Raw genomic sequence first — 17,569 nt, 5'->3', positions numbered from 1 at the left:
GATGAAGCTACTATTGACAGTTTTGCTAAGAAACATTTTTTATTGATTCAGTTCATTTATTTTAGCACAACATAATTGTACGTCAAATTTTTTGGTCAGTTAATTATGAGTCCCTTCTTATGCAGTATATTTGATTAGTGCTTATTTTTCAAATCAGCCTGACCTAACCCTCAGGTTTATGTGTTCAATATATGATAATTAACTCATAATTAATAAACACATGGCTTGATATCATTTGATCAGGTAGGCTGGATATTATTATTTTAGTATGATTGAAATCAAGTTCATATAACCCCTGGTCTATATCAGTGTTTCTTAACCATAGGGTTAACTCTCAGCCCATTGTTAGGCTGAGAGTTCCCCCTAAGGCAGTGGTCCCCAACCGCCTGGTACCGGTCCGTGGATCGATTGGTACCGGGCCGCACAAGAAAAACTTTTTTTTTTATTAAATCAACATAAAAAACACAAGATACACTTACAATTAGTGCACCAACCCAAAAAAAACTCCCTCCCCTCATTCGCACAAAAGGGTTGTTTCTTTCTGTTAATATTTGTGGCTCCTATATTATATATATATATAATATGCAGTCTGCAGGGATACAGTCCGTAAGCACACATGATTGTATTTTTTTATGACAAAAACAAAAATAAAATACAATAAAAAAACAAACAGACAAAAAACACCCCTCCCCCCAACCCCCTCCCCGGTCCGTGGGACAAATTTTCAAGCGTTGACCGGTCCGCAGTTACAAAAAGGTTGGGGACCACTGCCCTAAGGGACCGCCAAAAAATATCTGGTCTGTATGGGCCGTAGTTGTGATACACTTTTCTACCACTTGTGGCAGTAATGACAATCTCAAACAACCAGATGAAATCTGGAGCTAATGTTATTGGAGCTAGAGAAGTTTCTTCAGCGCAAAAATTATGACTCAAGTGGTGAAGCTATATTTTAATTTGCACTTACATTTTTTTGACAGGTAACTTAACATATTAATTTAATTTAGTTTATTTTAGCACAACATAACTATTTTCCGTTTATGAGTCCTTCTCATGCATTATATTTGATTAGTACATATTTTTCTAATCAGTAAGTTTGTGAATCTTAGGGCACCTAACGATTCTAGACGATTTCGATTCCCGGGGTGACAATTCGATTCAGAAGCGATTCTTTATTCAAACCGATTTTCGCAATGTATTATTAAGTATAATAATTATAAAAACTTTTCAAAAGAGGTTACAGGTTAGAAAAGGTCCTTCTGGTTCCTTGGAGATGGCCTAAAAACTTACAAAAAAATAAAATAAAGATTCTTAAATAAAAAAACAAATGTTTAAACTTTTTTTTTTTAATTACCGCTTTTTGAAAATTATGACTCGATTAAGAGTTAGGATTAATAAACGAGGATGATTCAATGCAGAATTGATTCTTGATTCAATCTGATTTTCGCAATGTATTATTTAGTATAATAATTATAATGAAACTTTTCAAAAGCTTCTTCTGGTTGCTTGGAGACGGCCTGAAAACCAATTTTTTTTAACTGATTCTAATTTTTTTTTAAATAAAATAAAAAAACATTCTTCCTTTTTTTAAATCAATTTTTGAAAATTATTGATTTAGAATCAGGAAGAATAAGAATCGCTATTTGGATTTGAACTGATTTTTGCAATGTATTATTTGGTATAATAATTAGAATGAAACTTTTAAAAAGTTCCTTCTGGTTGATTGGAGAAGGCCTGAAAACATATTTTTTTAAACCAATTCTTATTTAAAATTTATATATATATTTTTTTTTAAATACATTTTTCAAAAATTATTAATTGATTTAGAATCGGGATGAATAAGAATCACCATTTGGATTTGAACTGATTTACTAATATGCCTGACCTAAGCCTGTTTAAGTGTTAAATGAGTAATAATATTACAAGCTACTTACAGGTTCTCAACTGTCAATAGGTTGTGTATAATCACTAAATACCATTCAAATCCAAAGTCAGATTACAGTCTTAATATTTTAGCTAGCCCCGGGCCCGTCTGTAGTGGAAAAGTGAGGCCCCGAGGTGAAAGCGGTTATCTGTTCTATTTAAGCTCGTCATGAAGGTTTCAACATTTTGATTCTGAGAAATCAACTTCTTCTGAGAAATCATCAACGTGAGCCAAATATGATTTGTTTATGCAAAAAAAAGGAAAGAAAACGCAATTTGTCATTTGTTGCATTTATTTTGGGGTCTTCCCACAGGAGTTTCACATTGGAGGGAAAATTCAAGTAGGTGCCTTTTCTATTTGAGCAGTCGATTGAGGAACATGTCAGTCATCATGCAAGTGCAAACACATCTTACGAATCAATATCAGGCAGGCGACTTCTTCTTCTCCTACGAAAAAAGCAGAAGTGCATAAGCGAAAGTCACTTCCTGTTCATGTTTTCGTGCACAAGGGACTCTTCGCCGAACCGCCACCCGGCTGTCAGAGAGCGCTTCCTCCCGCGCGACAAGTCCACTTGGCCGTCACCGCTCGTTTCTTTCCTGGCAACAATGTTCGGTCTGAGAGAACAGGGAGGTTCTTGTACCGTCCCGCAAAGTCACACGAGACGAGGGAGGAATCGTCAAGAACGACACCACTACCCTGCTCCGTTGTCGTAGGAGCAGACCCTTTCACATCCTGATCCTCCATGATGGTCACAGATCAAACCGAACGTGTTGAATTCACTTTTCTTTTCTTTGACGCACTGCCATCCGGGACAGCAACTATCAATTGTTTTAGTAACCGAGTCATTTCTCTGAATTATTGAATAAAAACACATTTTATAGCCGCAGTGCGACCTTTCGAGATAAAAGTTAAAATGATAATTATTAAAAATGCACATAACGTTGAAAAATGCCCCTTTGCCGCGGAAGCATCACTATGTATGTATTATATTAGGGCTGGGCGATACCATTGTTTTATATTGGTCGATATCCATAATTATTGATATTTTTTATGACCTATAGAAAATAAAGACCAGGAGAAAAACATTTTATATGTAAACATTTCAATACATCTATACTTTTATTTACATATTTTAAATTTTCGGTTCGGTGGCCATGGATGAAGCGCTGGCTGTTCAAAGTCGAGACCGCTCGTCTGTGCATCGGTTGGGGACGTCTCTGCGCTGCTGACCTGTCTCCGCTCAGGATGGTCTCCTGCTGGCCCCACTATGGACTGGACTCTCACTATTATGTTAGATCCACTATGGACTGGACTCTCACTATTATGTTAGATCCACTATGGACTGGACTCTCACAATTATGTTAGATCCACTATGGACTGGACTCTCACAATTATGTTAGATCCACTATGGACTGGACTCTCTCTATTATGTTAGATCCACTATGGACTGGACTCTCACTATTATGTTAGATCCACTATGGACTGGACTCTCACTATTATGTTAGATCCACTATGGACTGGATTCTCACAATATTATGCTAGATCCACTATGGACTGGACTCTCACTATTATGTTTGATCCACTATGGACTGGACTCTCACAATATTATGCTAGATCCACTCGACGTCCATTGCACCGGTCGCCCAGGGGGGGTCCCCACATCTGCGGTCCACTCCAAGGTTTCTCATTGTCCCATTGGGTTGAGTTTTTCCTTGCCCTGATGCGGGATCTGAGCCGAGGATGTTGTTGTGGCTTGTGCAGCTCTTTGAGACACTCGTGATTTAGGGCTATATAAGTAAAAATTGATTGATTGATGATACATACATACATACATATATACATATACAATCTACAATGTAAATAGTCATGAAAATAAAGAAAACGCATTGAAATGAGAAGGTGTGTCCAAACTTTTGGCCTGTACTGTGTGTATGTATGTGTATGTATATATATATATATATATATATATATATATATATATATATATATATATATATATATATATATATATATATATATATATATATATATATATATATATATATATATATATATATATATATATATATATATATATATATATGCATACATACTTATATACACACATACATTATTGTGTATGTACGCTTAAATCGCTACATCAACTTAAGGTCTATTTGTTGATATAAAGTTTACAAAAAAATACATATATTTTACGTCCTTTCGTCAAAAAAAACCCCACCCTGTTTTTAATGGCAAAAACCAAAATTTTTTAAATATATTTGAAAAATATTTCAGGGTGGATTTTTTAATTTGAAGTAATTGGAGCCTTAAATAGGACATTAATTCATAACACTGATTTTAATTCAGTATTAATATTTGAGCAATAAAAAATAAAATAAAACATCTCATTACAATTATTATGGTTCCAAAATACATTTTTAGTACATTTACATGTGTTTATTGTTTAGCTTTTTACTTTTAACACTTAAAATAGATCTGTCGATTAAAAGTTTGTATTACTTTTTAATATTATATTTTGTCCTTTTTGTCAAAGAAAATGTTTTTATGGCAAACACATGTGCAATAATTTCCCCAAAATATATTGTAAGTGTCATATTTGATGTAAAGTAATTGGAGCATTAAATATGTTAATAATTCATAACATTGATTCTGATTCATTATTATTTTTTGAGCAATGAGAGTTTTAAAGAAAAAAACAGTCTGCATGGCAGCTTTGTGTTATTAGGATAAAAATTGAAACTTTTTGTTGTAATATTTCACCTGTTTGCTCTTTTATTCCACTTTATGCGTTTTTAAAATTTTACTAGTATTTTTAGAATGCCATTAAAAAAGGCGAGAAAAAATGGCTCCCAGGCCACACTCTGAACACACCTGGGGCCGTACTTATCAAGCTTCTTAGAGTGCCATTTTACACTTAAGTCCTGAGAATTTGCTAAATTTAGTCCTACTCTCAAACTTAAGAATAAAAGCTTTTTATCAAAGTTCTTAAGTCTAAGAATCACTCCTACTCTCCACGATATTTAAGAGACCTTCAGAGGTGTCTTAAGTGGTTAGGAGTTGCCAGCAGGGGATGGCACTGAGGCGAGAGTGACGTGCGCGAACGTTCAGGGAACGGAACAATGTTTTGTTTTTTTTTGATGACGAGCAGCTGATCAAACGGTATCGTTTAGACAGAGCGGATATTATTTTTGTCACAGATTTAATACTTTTCGATTCCTTGTTGATTTCTGCATGTGTCTGCAGTGGGCTAGTATATATAGAGCCACCCACACCAGTTTCAAATGAGTTGCCTAATTAATGAATTGGAAAGAAAATGTTATGACAGTAGCGTATGTGTGTGGCCGTGAGGTGAGTGACGTCAGTGAGTGTGTGGGCGATAGAAGAGAGGGAGCGGTAGCGTGAGTGCCGGCGCGGACTAGTTTGTTTTGTATTATTTTGTAGTTTATTGTCAAAATATACACTCCCATTGTCCACTTAAATATTTCCAAGATATTTGTTTATTCTTAGACAACGGATTCCCTTCCGTGATTGGTCATTTCTATGGACACAGAAATGACGTCACCTAAAATTCCGTTTACGGCACATAGTAATGTCGTAATTCAGCTCTGAGTGTGACACTTAAGATTCAGTCCTACACTTCGCTGAAAGTGTGAGTAAGACGCTTGATAACTAACTTTTAAGTGCAGCTTTCAGCGAAGAATTTATTTACTCTTAAATCAACTCTTAGCAGACTTCTTAGGAGTAATTCTAAGAAGCTTGATAAGTACGGCCCCTGATCTACAGGCACCATTGGTAATTGCCGTGCTGAGTGACTTCCACGTGATACAGAATCTAAAGACAGGCGAGCGATGGTGGTGACGGCGGCAGCTGCAGGCAGCCATGTTGTGATCACAGACGATGAGGCGTGTGCACGTGGTGACAAGAAGCCGACCTGAGCTCCTGTCCGCACGAATCAGCGAGTGCGCTCTTGCAGAAAAGTCTGTCCTCCCTGGTGGACGTCTCCTCCCTCCCCCCACCTGCTCTATTGCTATTGTTCCTAAATGTCACCGGCGTACTTTGCTACACTTCCCACAACTGCAGCGCCTCCACGCTGACGGACAGGCCGCCGCTGGGCGTTAATGTCAACAGAGTGGGAAGTGTCTTAATACTGCAAATTTCATTCCTACAGGAAGCCATTCCAAGCAGGAATCATTATTATTATTATCTTTATTATTATTATTATTGGTATTATTTTCATTATTGTTATTAACATTATTATTATCATTGTTGTTATTATCATTATTATAATAATTATTATTATGTGTATTATTATTATCATTTTGTATTATTAATATTATCATTACTATTATTATCATTATTACATTATTATTATTATCATCATTATTATTATCAACATTATTGATATCATTATCAATATTATTATTATTATCACCATTATCATTATCATTATTATGATTATCATTATTATTGTTGTTATCATTATCATCATCATCATCATCATTATTAGTTGTAGTAGTAGTATCATTATTAGTATTAGTATCATTACTATTACTTTTAAATTATTCTCACTATTATTATTATTAGTATTATTATCATTATCAATTTGTATTATTATTATTAATACTCTCATTATTATTATTATTATCATCATCATCACTATCAATATTATCATCATTATTATTATTATTATTATTATCCTCATTATTGATATTGTCCGATATCAGCACAAAAAAAACCAAGTATCTTTTAACATCCTCCAATAAATACAAAATTGTATTTTACTAAAGTCATTTACAAAAGGTAAACATGCTAGGCTATAGGTTAAGGAGCTAGCGGTTACACATCAGCTAAGCACACAAGAGCATACAAGCTACACATAGGTCATAATCTTTGAACAATAAAACAGCACATTTGTCAATATAAACAAATATCAAATAATTATAGTAGCATATTACTTACACATACAAAGTCTCCAAGGCAGAAAGTATCCAGTAACAACCGTGTCCGCATCATTCAACTTACTGCATCATGAACTTAACTTCATGGATTATTGTGACATTTGGCTAAACTTCAACTTAAAGACAGCACAAGTCCATTCCAGACGGTTAATAATAAATAAGACAGTGTTTTTTTATACCTAAAATTGTTCTCTGCTTGATCCATTTCACTTGATCAAACCTTTTCTAACATTCCACACTACTAAATGATAAATATATGAATGATTTGTGCTGACGTAGCAGTCGTGCACTCACTCTTTCTGCCGTGTTGTGTTTTTCTTCTTGTTCCGAGGCGAGCGTGCTGACTACAGAGTTAAAAACCCCGGGCTATCAAATCGATAGCCAGCAATGGTCACGAATGTGTGAGGGAGGGAGGTTTACCAACGCAAATGTTAAGCTCCTTTACACTAAATACCAGATGGGAGGGGAGAGAGCATTTGACGCAACAACAGTTTAGACAATGGTTCACTGTTAAACCAGCAAGGAGAAGGTAGAAGAGATTCTTTCGCAGTGAGTCAACGCGGACAAGGTCATTCTCTGGTCAGAACGTGCTTTTCACAGTAAAACTTCAGTTTGGGATGGGCATTAATGTTTTCCATCACAGAATCGGTCCCACGTAAATTGAATCTTTGACAAATCGAACAGACTAGTTTGTCACATTTGATGTTTGGCCGCACGATATCCGAGACGATGTACGAAAACGACGGGGAAAGTTTTCGTCGAAAATCCAATCGTACAAAAACAAAGGCTCCAGTGTACTTTTAGAAGTTCCTTTTCTCTGACTTGTGTGCTATGATTTGCTGCGATGTGCAAACCAGCTAAAGCCTTTATTAGCGTCTTTGAACTTTCAGATAGCAGGGTTAAGATGACAGGTTTCCTATTTTTTCCTGATTTTTTTTCTCTCGCCTTTTTTCATCTTGGAGTTACCTACCAAGACCATCTATGCACCCAACACCTTATTTTATTCTTCATATGACCCCATTCGTCCCAATTCAGCTGACACATGAAACGTGACAAGTTGGGGTGTGCACTATCCACTTTAGACACTACACGGCAGTAGAGTGTTGAATATGTTAAAATGTGTTTTGTGGCAATTCCAGTTCCTATGTAGAGTGGCGCTTTCCATCATTTTCAGCAGAGTGCATTGCAAAACGATTAACCCCTCGCCCCCTCTTCCTCTCACGCGAGATCCACCCAGTAACGGGGCCGTATGAATCCCTTCCCTACTGTAATAGTGCACAACTACTCAAAACTAAGGCGAGATTCTCTGTGACTCCTCAGTTTTAGTTCCTTGTATCTTGGTGGTGAGTTCAAGTGCAGCTACCAGCAGTCAGTGTTGCAGAGTGTGCACATGCACGCTCACATGCACCGAGGCGACACAGCGACTAACGCAACATGACCACAACATGAACCTTTACACACCTGACTAGTTTTTACACTGCTAAACGAGCTGAATGCGCTGCGGGGAACAATTATGTTCATTTGCATAAACACCTTCTTCTCTGGCTAAACAACACTGGCAACGCCACCGACTTGACTCAGCGTCATGTGACCCAACTTGCTTTACACTTATCATCCAGGGGTCAAACTCTGCCGTTCCATTTTTTTATGGATTTGAATAACCCTCCACACCATGACAGTAGCCGTGATGTGACGTTCACCAACGAATCGAGTCTTTTGAACGGCTCTTTTAGGTGAACGAGAAGAACCCATTAGCACTTTGGGAGCTGTTTCTATTTTATTTTTATACATTTTTTATTCACACGCAGACACAATGTCACCAGAATGGCAACTGAACTGAAAAAATATTTTTTAAAATGATTTTATTTTGTCTTTTTATTTATTTTCAATACATTTTTTTGTTGTTTCATTTTGTTGTTTTATTTAGTTACATTTTTATTTGAATTTAAATTTTTGTATAACTTTTTTGAGAAGCTGTTTTTATTACACGCAGACACAATGTTACCTGAATGGCCACTGAACTAAAAAAAAAATGTATTTTATATTTTAAATTTATTTTCAAATCATTTTTTTATTAGTTTTTTCAGTTTATTTTTGTTTTATTTAGTTACATTTTTATTAGAATTTAAAATTTTTTAATTTTTTTTTATTACTTTCTTTGGGAGCTGTTTTTTTTCACACGCAGACACAATGTCACCCGAATGGCAACTGAACTAAAAAATTATTGTTTTAAAATATTTTATTTAACATTTGTATATATTTTTAAATTTGTTTTTAGTTGCTACAGTTTATTTATTTTAGTTTTAATTAGTTTTAATAATTTAATAAAACATTTTTATTTGAATTTCATTTGTGTAACTTTTTTGGGGAGCTGTTTTTATTCACACGCAGACACAATGTTAGCAAATGGCCACTGAACTAAAAAATCATTTTATAGATTTTACTTATTTTCAAATAATTTTTTTCATTGTTTCAGTTTATATATTTTATTTTTATTTAGTCACATTTTTATTTGAATTTTATTTGTTATTACTTTTTTGGGAGTTTTTTATATTCACACGCAACACAATGTCACCCGAACTGCAACTGAACTAAAAAATATATATATAAAAAAAATAATTAAATATTGTTTTGTATTTTTATTTATTTACAAAATTTTTTGTTTCAGTTTTTTGTTTTATTTAGTTACATTTTTATTTGAATTTCATTTTTTTAATTTCTTTTTTGGGAAGCTGTTTTTATTCACACGCAGACACAATGTCATACAAATGGCCACTGAACTAAAAAATTACTTTATTTTCAAATCATTTGTTTAGTTATTTGTTTATTTTAGTTTTATTTAGTTGCAAAAACTTCATAAAATTACACAATATATATATATATTTTAGAACAATAAACAATAATTACAGTGAATGTCATATAAGAAAAAAAATATATAAAATGAAGTAAGTACAGGAAAAATAAACACTCCCATCTCTATACTCGTATGCATAAACGTAGATACACAGAGAATCATACTAATTGTAATTGTACAGCATATCATACTTATCATTTGTTATTATTGAATTCACTTTCATGGTTTATTGTTCTGATGTAGGTCAAACATACACACTAGTTGGGTAGTACAATTTTACAAATTTACATTTTCTATTATGTACTTTTTTTTTTAAAAAATCTAATTTCATTTACACTTTTATACTACATATAAAAATTATATGTTTACTTGTTTTGTGTATTGTTTTCTATCTTATTAAAATGCTGGAGTTATTTAGGTTAGGGGAAAATTCAAAATAGTGATATCACAGTTAAAGCATGGGAATATGGGACCACTCTAAGGACTTGATTGATTGACTGAAACTTTTATTTGTAGATTGCATAGTAGAGTCCATATTCCGTACAATTGACCACTAAATGGTAACACCCGAATACGTTTTTCAACTTGTTTAAGTCGGGGTCCATGTTAATCAATTTATGGACTATTTACATTTATTTTTAAATGCATTCAAATATTGCCAGTTTTCAGAATAATTCTTAATACAGTAATATTTGTGAAAATTTAAATTATACTGAGCCACATTTTATATTCTAACAGCTACCAGTGTTTGCAGGTTTTTAAAGAAACAGTTCTAAATTCCACCTTTAGCAAGTTAGCATAGCATGTAGCTTGAACAGGGCTAATCTTGCTCACTATCTTGTTTGTTACTTTAAAAAAAACAGAACACACTTACTCACCTGCGTCATCCTAAAACGTCATCTTACTCTTTGGCGTGAAATGAAGAAGACCATTTAAAGAACAACATTGTTTTCACCGACTCATGCTAGGTCCCGAAGCTAAGCTAAGATAGCTTGTAGCTTAGCACGCATTGGCGAGAACGCTTCAGCCTCACGGTCTGTTGGCAGAATTACAACAAACAAAAGTGAATATTCTTCTGAGCAGGTCTGTCGATAACATAACAATTCTAATAGTTAAACAAAAATAACATAGCGCAAACCATTAGGGACAAGTTTGGGGAGCTTTTGACAAGGTGGGCGAGGCCAACTTCAACCAGGTGCTCTGATGAGTTCAACAGCTCCGCCCCCTCCATGCACCCATATATGGACTTTCCATATGGCCACATCATTAGGTACACCAACTGCTGAGGGTCCAGTGCAAAGATGCGCGTAAACACACAAGAAAGTTACTGTCAGACATGTTTTATTGACCACCGTGTTCACCAGGAGGATGTTCCCCTTCCTGAGCTTCAACATCAGCGCTCTGGACCCCTCCGCCCACTATAACGTCTACGTGGACGTGGTTCTGGCGGACCAGCACCACTGGCGCTACCAGGGGGGGAAGTGGGTGCAGTGTGGCAAAGCGGAGGGCAACATGCCAGGTAATGTTGACATTGTGACATACACTCCTACATACATACATACGTCATACCTTCCCTTTTGTCAACGCGGCGCAGGAAACAGGACGTACGTGCACCCCGACTCGCCCAACACGGGCGCACATTGGATGAGACAGGAAGTGTCCTTCAGCAAACTCAAGCTGACCAACAACAAAGGCAGCACCAACAACGTGGCACAGGTACGTTGTGTCTTTTTTTTATGTCTATGATAATATAAACGTGGCACAGGTGAGTTTTGTCTTTTTTTATGTCCATGATAATATAAACGTGGCACAGGTGCGTTATGTCTTTTTTATGTCCATGATAATATAAACTTGACACAGGTTTGTTATGTCTTTATTTATGTCTATGATTATATAAACGTGGCACAGGTGCGTTGTCTTTATGTCTATGATAATATAAACGTGACACAGATGCTTTATGTCTTTGTGTATGATAATATAAACGGGGCACAGGTGCGTTATGTCTTTATTTATGTCTATGATAATATAAACGTGACACAGGTGCGTTATGTCTTTATGTCTATGATAATATAAACTTGACAAAGGTTTATGTCTTTATTTATGTCTATGATAATATAAACGTGACACAGGTGCGTTATGTCTTTTTTTATGTCTATGATAATATAAACGTGGCACAGGTGAGTTTTGTCTTTTTTTAATGTCCATGATAATATAAACGTGGCACAGGTGCGTTATGTCTTTTTTATGTCCATGATAATATAAACTTGACACAGGTTTGTTATGTCTTTATTTATGTCTATGATTATATAAACGTGGCACAGGTGCGTTGTCTTTATGTCTATGATAATACAGACGTGACACAGATGCTTTATGTCTTTGTGTATGATAATATAAACGGGGCACAGGTGCGTTATGTCTTTATTTATGTCTATGATAATATAAACGTGACACAGGTGCGTTATGTCTTTATGTCAATGATAATATAAACTTGACACAGGTTTATGTCTTTATTTATGTCTATGATAATATAAACGTGACACAGGTGCGTTATGTCTTTTTTTATGTCTATGATAATATAAACGTGGCACAGGTGCGTTATGTCTTTTTTTATGTCTATGATAATATAAACGTGGCACAGGTACTTTTTGTCTTTATTTATGTCTATGATAATATAAACTTGACACAGGTGCGTTTTGTCTTTATGTCTATGATAATATAAACGTGACACAGGTGCGTTTTGTCTTTATGTCTATGATAATATAAACTTGACACAGGTGCGTTTTGTCTTTATGTCTATGATAATATAAACGTGACACAGGTGCGTTTTGTCTTTATTTCTGTCTACGATAATATAAACGTGGCACAGGTGCGTTATGTCTTATTTTCTTTCTTTGATAATATAAACGTGACACAGGTGCGTTATGTCTTTATTTATGTCTATGATAATATAATGTGACACAGGTGCGTTATGTTTTTATTTATGTCTATGATAATATAAACGTGGCACAGGTGCTTTATGTCTTCATTTCTTTCTATGATAATATAAACTTGACACAGGTGCGTTTTGTCTTTATGTCTATGATAATATAAACGTGACACAGGTGCGTTTTGTCTTTATTTCTGTGTATGATAATATAAACGTGGCACAGGTGCGTTATGTCTTTATTTATTTCTATGATAATATAAAAATGACACAGGTGCATTATGTCTTTATTTATGTCTATGATAATATAATGTGACACAGGTGCGTTATGTCTTTATTTATGTCTATGATAATATAAACGTGGCACAGGTGCTTTATGTAAGGCTGAAACGACGCGTCGACGTAGTCGACGTCATCAGTTACGTAAATACGTCGACGCCGTTTTTGTGCGTCGACGCGTCGCATATTTACGTCACACTACCGTCATGGCGAAGCGCAAAGCAGACGATCAAAGCAGACGATGCGAGCGGTGCGAGCGAGGGGGGAAAAGCATGCCAAAAGTGGTCAAAAGTGTGGGAGTATTTCAATAAACGGCCTAATAATGTTGTTGTATGCACACTGTGTCGAGCGGAAATGGCCTATCATAGCAGCACAACGGCTATGAACGAACATTTGAAAAGAAAACCATCAACTAGTCAATCGTCCGCGCGAGCATACGTTGTCATCATTACACAAAAACATGAATGTGTCATTTGTATCTGCTAGGGGTGTAACGGTACGTGTTTTGTATTGAACCGTTTCGGTACGGGGCTTTCGGTTCGGTACGGGGGTGTACCGAACGAGTTTCTAAGCTAAAGCTAACTTTAGCTGCTAAAGTCTTAACAAGCTGCTTCGCTCCTCTGCCTCTGTCTCAGCACGCAGCATTGTCCCACCCACACAACCATCTGATTGGTACACACGCCGCATTGTCCCACCCACACAACCATCTGATTGGTACACACGAAGCATTATCAGCCAATCAGCAGTGTGTATTCAGAGCACATGTAGTCACCGCTTCAGCGTGGAGCAGATAGGTGTTTAGCAGGTGAGCATCAGGCAGCGGACTCTCCCCAAATGATAATAAACACCTCCCAGTCAACTACTAGTAACATCACTATGAGCCCGTTGACCTTCTAGAAACTTAAACTGCAGCTCAGCTCACTCGCAGTCCTGGCTTGAGGTGAAGGCTAATTACCTCTCAGTTCCAGCCACATCGACCCCTTTTGAGCGCCTATTTTCAGCTGCTGGGAATATTGTAAACAAGAAAAGAACCAGAGCATGTACACATGCTAACCTTTCTTCATTACAACTGTTAGTCACTCACTGGAATGAGTAGAATTGGTTATTGTGTACTGTGTTGGACTGGATGTTTATTTTGCACATTTTAAAAGCAATGCTTAATGTTTACAGTGCTCCAGAATATTTAGATTGGCACTTTTTTGTATTGGATGTTTATCTTTATTTTTGCACATTTTAGCAAATAAGCAATACTTTCACTTTTGTTGAAATGTTTACACTGTTGTTACAGAATATTTCGTTTTGCACTTTTTTGTATTGGATGTTTATCTTTATTTTTGCACATTTTAAAGCAAAATAAGCAATACTTTTACTTTTGAAATGCTTATACTATTGCAGAATATTAAGATTTGCACTGGATGTTGACTTTTATATTTGCACATTAAAAAGCAAATAAGCTACTTTTAATTTTGTTAAATGTTAAAAGTTTTAAATGTTTACATTGTTACAGAATATTTAGTCATGTTGTTGTCAATGTTGACTGAGTGGCCATACTTCTTTTTTTTGTAAATAAAAGCCATGCCTTTTGAAAAAACGGGCCTACATTTATTTTTTCATCTTCATTTTGAATTAAAAAATAATCGGTAAAAGGAAAAATAATCTATAGATTAATCGAAAAATAATCTATAGATTAATCGATTAATAGAAAAAAATAATCTATAGATTAATCGATAGAAAAATAATCGTTAGCTGCAGCCTTAGCTTTATGTCTTTATTTCTTTCTTTGATAATATAAACGTGGCACAGGTGCTTTATGTCTTTATTTATTTCTATGATAATATAAACGTGACACGGGTGCGTTTTGTCTTTATTTATGTCTATGATAATATAAACTTGACACAGGTGCGTTTTGTCTTTATTTATGTCTATGATAATATAAACTTGACACAGGTGCGTTTTGTCTTTATGTCTATGATAATATAAACGTGACACAGGTGCGTTTTGTCTTTATTTATGTCTATGATAATATAAACTTGACACAGGTGCGTTTTGTCTTTATTTATGTCTATGATAATATAAACTTGACACAGGTGCGCTTTGTCTTTATGTCTATGATAATATAAACGTGACACAGGTGCGTTTTGTCTTTATTTATGTCTATGATAATATAAACTTGACACAGGTGCGTTTTGTCTTTATTTATGTCTATGATAATATAAACTTGACACAGGTGCGCTTTGTCTTTATGTCTATGATAATATAAACGTGACACAGGTGCGTTTGGTCTATTTCTGTCTATGATAATATAAACGTGGCACAGGTGCGTTATGTCTTTATTTATTTCTATGATAATATAAAAATGACACAGGTGCGTTATGTCTTTATTTATGTCTATGATAATATAATGTGACACAGGTGCATTATGTCTTTATTTATGTCTATGATAATATAAACGTGGCACAGGAGCTTTATGTCTTTATTTGTCTATGATAATATAATGTGACACAGGTGCGTTTTGTCTTTATTTATGTCTATGATAATATAAACTTGACACGGGTGCGTTTTATCTTTATTTATGTCAATCAATTATCAATGTTTATTTATATAGCCCTAAATCACAAAAGTCTCAAAGGGCTGCACAAGCCACAACGACATCCTGTCAATAATAATATAAACTTGACACATGTGCGTTTTGTCTTTATGTCTATGATAATATAAACGTGACACAGGTGCGATATGTCTTTATTTCTGTCTATGTCATAGACAGAAAGCACCTGTGTCACGTTTATTTTATTATAGACATACAGATATAACGCATCTGTGTCACGTTTATATCATCATAGACTCTATGATGACACCCATAATTATTTTTGTTTGGTTTTATTTTTTGAAAAATACTTTTTTGTTTTGTTTTTTCCCTCTTTTTTTATTAAACATGTCAGAAAAAATATTTACAATACACTGCAATAAATTTAATTTTTATTTAATTTTCTTTTTTTTTTCCATTTCATTTTCATAATATTCTATCTTATTTGTATATTTACATTAATATATAAGGAGCATAGTTAGCCCCTTGCACTTTGACCCCACTCAATTTATTTTAATTATATTATATTTTTATTTTCCTCCAGCACCCCCCGCGACTCCAAAAGGGAAAAGTTGTAGAAAATGGATGGATGGATATTTTTATTTTCGTTCGACTTTTTATAATCCTACTGTATCTTATTTGTATATCTACGATAATATAAAAGTAGCACAGGTAGTAACCTGCACTTTGACCCCGGATTCTTTTTTTTAACTTTTATTATTTATATTTTTCATTTTATTTAAAATATTTTTTATCTCATTTTAATATCTATGATATTACAAGTAATACTTTATTATATATATTTATTTTATTTTAATCATATTTTATCGGATTTTCATACCTTTTTAATATAAAAGTAGCAGAGCTAACACACTTTGACACCCATAATTAATCTTTTAGTTATATTCTTAGGAATTATTATTAAAAAATTGTTATTAAACTTGTCAGAAATAACTACTTACAATACAATAAATTTTTATTAAATGTTCATAATATTTGGTATATCTACGATAATATAAAAGTAGTACAGGTAGCCCCATGCACTTTGACCCCAGTCAATTTATTTTAAATTTAAATGTTTTTTATTTTATTTTCATAATTGTAAAAATAAATATATTTTATCTTATTTGTATATCTACGATAATAATAGTATTTTTTTTAATGTTGATGATAAAATTAGAAATTACTTTATTTTGTTAACTATGTAAAAATATAGATAGTTTTTTTGGAAGATAATAAATTATGTAAAACCTACAAACTATTTGTGGTGGTGCGTAGAAATAGAAATGAATCTACTTCTGCTCATTTATTTTTATTGTTTTTTAAAAAGGTCAAAAACAAAGTGGAGCCCCCAGTGAGTGCTTCCATGCTGAGGAGGGGCCCACCGCTGCTCGTTGAGAAGAGCGACACATGCTTTCATATCGGTCGCCAAAAGCTTCACGTTTTCAAAAAGACCAGAAGAAGTTGCTTTTGAAAAAGAGAACCGCTAAATATAGCAACTAAGTGGCTAAGTTAGCAACACTGATGCCTCCTGCTTGGTCTTCTTATACTCTGGCCGAGCAGATGTTTCATGTATGCTATGTGTGGTGTAATCGCCTGATCTTGCGTTGTTGCAGATGATCGTGCTTCAGTCGCTGCACAAATATCAGCCTCGTCTTCACGTGGTGGAGGCCAAGGAGGACGGCTCGGAGGACGCCTTCCAGCCGTCCAAAGCTCAAAGCTTTGTCTTCCCCGAGACGCAGTTCATCGCCGTCACCGCCTACCAGAACGCAGACGTGCGTGGACGCGCATGTGATGATGATGATGATTGTTTCTCTTAATTATACTGAAATGTGATTGTGTTTGTGCAGATCACGCAGTTGAAGATCGACCACAACCCCTTCGCCAAGGGTTTCCGGGACAGCTACGACACGTAAGAAAACATCAGCCGCGTCTTCTGAGAGCGACGTGTGTGTCTGTTTGATAAGATGAACCTCTGATAATATTCCTCTTTTCATCGCGGTCAAAGATGACACAATCTACTCAAACTGTTTTTACACTCAAAACC

The 17,569-nt window shown here is 34.8% G+C and overlaps 1 protein-coding gene and 1 long non-coding RNA gene across 2 annotated transcripts in view; one reads left to right on the top strand and one right to left on the bottom strand.

Moving 5' to 3' along the window:
* Positions 1-17,569, top strand: part of tbx21 (T-box transcription factor 21) — a 31,564-nt gene that overhangs the window by 10,149 nt on the left and 3,846 nt on the right. The window contains exons 2-5 of the mRNA XM_062055089.1: positions 11,101-11,255; positions 11,331-11,452; positions 17,139-17,297; positions 17,373-17,434. Of these exons, the coding sequence (XP_061911073.1) occupies positions 11,101-11,255; positions 11,331-11,452; positions 17,139-17,297; positions 17,373-17,434 (498 nt within the window). The remainder of the gene's footprint in view (positions 1-11,100; positions 11,256-11,330; positions 11,453-17,138; positions 17,298-17,372; positions 17,435-17,569) is intronic.
* Positions 2,157-10,950, bottom strand: LOC133656085 (uncharacterized). Its single transcript, XR_009827090.1, has 3 exons — positions 10,875-10,950; positions 10,615-10,772; positions 2,157-2,367 (listed from the first exon to the last, which is right to left on the bottom strand). It is a non-coding gene; the product is annotated as an uncharacterized LOC133656085 (long non-coding RNA).

This window comes from Entelurus aequoreus, linkage group LG08 (genome assembly GCF_033978785.1).
Source record: "Entelurus aequoreus isolate RoL-2023_Sb linkage group LG08, RoL_Eaeq_v1.1, whole genome shotgun sequence".
Classification (NCBI taxonomy): domain Eukaryota; kingdom Metazoa; phylum Chordata; class Actinopteri; order Syngnathiformes; family Syngnathidae; genus Entelurus; species Entelurus aequoreus.
This window is presented reverse-complemented; position numbering and strand designations above follow the sequence as displayed.